The 5,146-nt window shown below is 43.9% G+C and overlaps 1 protein-coding gene across 1 annotated transcript in view; it reads right to left on the bottom strand.

Moving 5' to 3' along the window:
• Window positions 1-1,291: 1,291 nt before the first annotated feature.
• The window catches only part of CREB3L2 (cAMP responsive element binding protein 3-like 2), a gene marked incomplete at its 5' end in the record, with an annotated part of 19,113 nt that continues 15,258 nt past the window's right edge, over window positions 1,292-5,146 (bottom strand). Inside the window, 4 exons of the mRNA XM_009585453.1 lie at window positions 1,292-1,749; window positions 2,690-2,915; window positions 3,596-3,722; window positions 4,679-4,778. Of these exons, the coding sequence (XP_009583748.1) occupies window positions 1,674-1,749; window positions 2,690-2,915; window positions 3,596-3,722; window positions 4,679-4,778 (529 nt within the window). The remainder of the gene's footprint in view (window positions 1,750-2,689; window positions 2,916-3,595; window positions 3,723-4,678; window positions 4,779-5,146) is intronic.

The following is a 5,146-nucleotide window of genomic DNA, read 5'->3' as shown; positions in this document are numbered from 1 at the left end:
AGTAACCAGGTAAAACCCCGCTCGAATCCTGGGGTAGGTTCGACTGTGCCACTCCAACAACAAGTTGCAAGAAGCACAGCTCGGGCAAAGGCATGACCAGGGTACCGAGAGAGGGAAAACCCTTAAAGGCAACAGCTACATGGGACAGGGAGAAGAGTACTGGACCAGGATCAGACCTGAATATGGCTCTTGGCTTTTTCACTGAACTTGGGCCAGTCGCTTCACCTCCCTATGTGCCCATCTCATCCCTCTTTTGCCTTGTCTGCTGCCTACATACTTAATTCCTCAGGTCAGGGGCTGTCTTGCCATACAGTTAATACAGTACCTACCACGTCCAGGCCTGAACTGTGACTAGATGGGGCTACATATACCCCTTATCTTTTTGGCTAAGCAGTTGGTCTAAGATCACATCTCTGGAAAAGGAAGTAAGAGGAAGATAAGACCCATGGCTTTATTTTAGGGCAATTCAAGTTTGGGGGGAAGGAATGGGTGTTCAGTGATATTTTTATGTCCGATTTCAGAGTTTGCCCAGACCACTTGCAGGGTTAGGGAAGCTCAAGTCTCTTCATCGCGACTGCTTGAACAAAATTTTGCAAAGCTAATAAATACTATTTACAACAGTAACAGGAAGATGGCAAGGAAAGGAAAACACAGGACAATCTGAGACCGGGTCTACATAAGAAATTCCATCAACGCATCTAGAAGCCAATAAATTAAATCCATATGGTCCTCTCAGGAGGCACTTCTGGTTTAAGCCTTACATTGATTTAGTTTGTTGGGAAGGAACTGATTTAAGCTAAACAGATTAGCCTTAAGCAGACTAAAGGACATCCATCCAAAACATTGCATATATTTAACAAAACCTGCTTTCTAAACGGATTTAGTTAAACTAGTGTAATTCTCCCACACAGACAAAGTGTGACAAGACAGCAACTGATCTTTGCTTGAATTACACAAGGGTGGAAGCAGTAGGGAAGCCTGCTAGGTCTGCTTTCAACCTAGAGAGAAACCTACCCCACTAAATGATAAAGGGGCTGGAAGGGAGAAGAGAGAAAGAGCTAGGGGAGGACAATTCACCAGCATCATTGCCCACCCCTCTCCTGCCCGTGCTGTTAACTCAACAGTATCAGGGCCCATTCTTGTCCCTTCAGAAGCAGACTACACAGCATGCTTCTCAATCCCCCCAAAAGGCTCAAGTGCTGTAGACCAGTAGGCACGGAGCTGTGGCTAGATTCTGAGCAGCATTATGATGCACCTCCTCTTTCTCTCAATTTCCTCTCCCAAGAAACCTATCACCCACATGCTCCCATCAGTTTTGCATATTCCACTCTTCTACAGAATGTCTTTGTGCTCAAATTAGGATGTGTGCATGCACGCACAGACACCCACCAGTCACCGGCACACTGCTGGCATCATCTGCCATCGTAATTCAATCCTGCCCTTGCAATATCAGACAGGAAAGGAACAAAAGCAAAGACAGGAACTGTGTGTGAAGTGAGGAAGGGAGTTACAAAGACAAGAGATCCCATCTGCAGTCACAGCCTCACCAGTCAATGCAGAAGTTGAACTCCCTCTCTTTTGTGCTTTGGTTCACTGAGGGTGACAAGTCAGGGGGACTTTGGTTGAAAATATGTGGGGAAGAGGGAAGTCAAGAAAAGAGGCCTTTTTTATTTTTAAGAGGTGGCATTGACTCTTCTATCTATTTCAATTATCTTCAGTGTTTCATTTCCTTCTAGTTCGGAGTTGACTCTGCAGGGAACAAAAAAAACAAAACAACAAAGGTTAACACTAATAGTAATTTTTAAAAGCGCATGTCCTGCTTGAATTGGCTAATGCTAAAAAGGCACTCAGTATTTACCAAGTACTTGTCTACTGGAGTATGGCAACACACTGAATTAGTCATCTCTTCGGCTCTAGGTATACCTTTGACACAAGAGCTCAGAAGGCATGCTTGGGGTGATATGGCTCATCCTAGCCCTCAGAATAGCACGCTTCCAAACAAAATCCCTCTTTCCACTGTTTGGTGTGCTTGCTACTGCTTGTTAGCAGAGACCAAGACCTGGGCCAACAGGACAGTGGCAGGAAAATAAAAGATAGAGTGGAAAGAAAACTGCACATGCATATTTAAAACAGTGAATCTCTCTCTTTGCAGAGGCTCCAAAAACTTACATTTATGCTAAAAAAAAAAAAAAATCTATGAAGAAGCTGTGTTAAGTACTTCAGATAACTTTACAGGTCTGTCTCTTAAGACTGAGTCCTGCAAACTTTCCACAGTAATGCTTTAGTAAGATCACTGCTGCGAGAAGCTCCAGCTCTTCACACCCTAACCTCATAGAAAGCCCAGTGAGTCACAGCCTCACGCTTCCACCCAACTGGCAAAAGCTTATTCCTTTAGGAGACACAGAAGTAAGTGCTTAAAGAAGTGGGTAGGCACAACTAACAGGCTTACAGGGGTTAGGTTTCTGGCAGAAGCACTGAGTTTGGTAGCTGCATTACTACAATGTTGTTGCAACCACCTCTCCAGAGTAACAATAACTTCGCCTATAAGCTCTCCAGATAGAGACCAAACTCTTACTTCATGTTTCACAGTGCCCAGCGCAGCTGAGCCCCTAGTCTTACTGCTGGCCTCCAGGCACAAATGACACTGACGCCGAACACCCGTATGACAAGCAGCCCACCTTGCACTCACCTGTGCTGCTGCAGGCCCAGCAGCACTGATTTCTCTAGCCTCGTCTCGTTGGCTATTGTGAACTGCATGATATCATCCTGCTGTGTTCCTGGCATGGCTTCCAGGGACAGCGCTGTGTACTTGGAGGTGTCTGCTTGCCTGTCATTGCGATCTGCAAAGGACACTGGGCCTGATGACTCCTCCAGTTGGTGAGGCTCTTCATAAATTAGCAGACTCCTTGACCTCACTGCATACAAAGACAGAAGGCAAAAAGAGATGAGAAACAGGCAGCTCAGAGAACAGCCCTGGTCATTTCAGGAAATGGAAACCATCCGAGCAGAACTAAAGCTGCAAAGGTCTTTTCTTTTCACACTGATTAACTGGTAGTTTGATAACTGAAGAAAGATACCACAACAACGGTCCAGGTAGGGATAAAAAAGCTCTGAATTATTCACAAAACAAGAACAAAATGAAACAATCACTTTGATAATATACGTTGAAAGCAAGTGGTTCATTACGGGTATATAATAATAACGGTTTCCCAATCAGTCCTTGGACTCTTTGTTGACACTGGCAAAGGACACACCAGCTGGTATCACTTGCACGTTTTAACAGTATGAACATTTGCTACCGAGTAGAAATCCTGCTACAGACTATTACCTTTAGTTCCACAAACAGAAACAAAACTGCTCTAAACAGAAGTACCAAGCAGGCTAGTGGGGAAAGGCTTTGCCCATGTCTATCAAGTCTTCTGCCATCAGAACAGCTTGCCAAGCTATCCTTTGAAAGACACAGGTATATCAAGGAATGGCCCACTAAGGAGCGGAAAAGCAAGAGGTGTTTGAGGAGGGGGTTAGGGATGGGGGTGCAAAACAAGTGCCGAAGCACAACCAAGCAGGGAGCAAAACTGGGACAGTTGTCACTTACCAATGGAGTCTGTGTAGGACTCTGGCGAGGAATGCTGCCTGGGCAACACCATCTTTGTAGCAGAAGGATATGGCCCATAGCTCTGAGAGAAGCTGCCAAAAACTACTGCAAAGCACAGCACCACCATCTGACAAAGGGAGGATGCAGAAGAGGTAAGTGCACTAGCTCTTGGCCCACATCGCACATCAAAACTAAGAATCAACACAAAGCAGATCTGATACTTTCTCAAAACAAATCATCTGAGCCTATTTTTATCACTACATACAGTGTTTCTTAGGAAAGGCACATATACAATAACAATTCAGTGTTTTAAAGGGCAGATTTCAATGCTGGAGTTTGTTTTCAATGTCTGCCACCATTTTGGCCTGTAGCCTTATTTACTCCCAAAGTTAAAAAGCAGACACAACCACTACGTGTGTTCTACAGACGCTGTTTGGAATTCCCAAGGTTATTTCTGCTGCTGGCCCCAGTCTTGCTTTGAAGTGACCAAGAGGCTGGCAGACTAGGAGAACAACTTAGGCCTTGAAAATAATTTCCATCAATTTATAGCACTAGTATAAAGGGAATTTGCTGGCTGAGTGTAAGGAGAGAAAAGGGAAGAGTTTCATTCTAATCCTTTTCTTACCCTGACTTCTATTACTGAAATAGGCTGAGGTAGATTTACAGCCTTAGTCATATTTTTATTTGGATGAGCAAGTTTATTTTTACCGGTATCAAAAGAACCGGGCATCAAAGGTCACCCTCGTTTTCATTTTACAATTCTAGACACCATTTCTCACATACAATGTTGTAGGAAATAATAAAACAGGTCACTCAGAGGAGCAGTGCTCCTTCTGTCATCACTGCAGCATCCAATCAAAAGCACAGGCCCAGTCTCCTCCAGAACTTAATGCCTTCCCACAACCATTAATCTTCACCAGCTAGGAGTCTCACCTACTTCAAAATTAATTGTCAAATTTTGAAGAGAAGTTTCCCAAGCTGAGAATTTGCAAGTGAGGGGCTTCGCAGAACAAGGGAACTGCCTTTGAGCAGTGGAAAGAGATTCTCATCCCCCTTACAATTCCCAGCTTTAGAGACACTCACCATAAGACAGGTCCCTGTCTGTGTGCTAGCTGCCTTACACGAACGGGACACTTTCCCAGCAACCATGGCTTGGAGTCTCTGCAACTGCTGCAGAAGTGTTCTGGAAAGCAAAAACAACAGAGAAGCATCAAATGCACTGATCTACTGGCTGGTTAAACAGCTTTTTGCTTCACATTCCACACCTGGCAATCATACAGCATTTATGACAAGGTACAGATCATTAAAGTCCTCCTCTTGAAGTTAATAACAAGGAACATTTTTAGTTTTACAAGATTTTTACATGTATTATCACTGGACCTTTCAAAAAGATCTTTTGGCTTTCCCTCAACTGATGTCCCTGAACAATTACTTACTCAGAACTTTCTGAAGGCTCTTAAAAATAAAAACTGTTTTTCAGTGTTTCTACAAGAAACAATTCTGGTAAGCGTACAAACAACTGAAACTGCTCTATGTGCAAGTGACTAGATG

This window comes from Fulmarus glacialis, unplaced genomic scaffold, assembly GCF_000690835.1.
Source record: "Fulmarus glacialis isolate BGI_N327 unplaced genomic scaffold, ASM69083v1 scaffold9769, whole genome shotgun sequence".
Classification (NCBI taxonomy): domain Eukaryota; kingdom Metazoa; phylum Chordata; class Aves; order Procellariiformes; family Procellariidae; genus Fulmarus; species Fulmarus glacialis.
The sequence above is the reverse complement of the archived record's forward strand: the minus strand, read 5'-3'. Positions and strand labels throughout refer to the sequence as shown.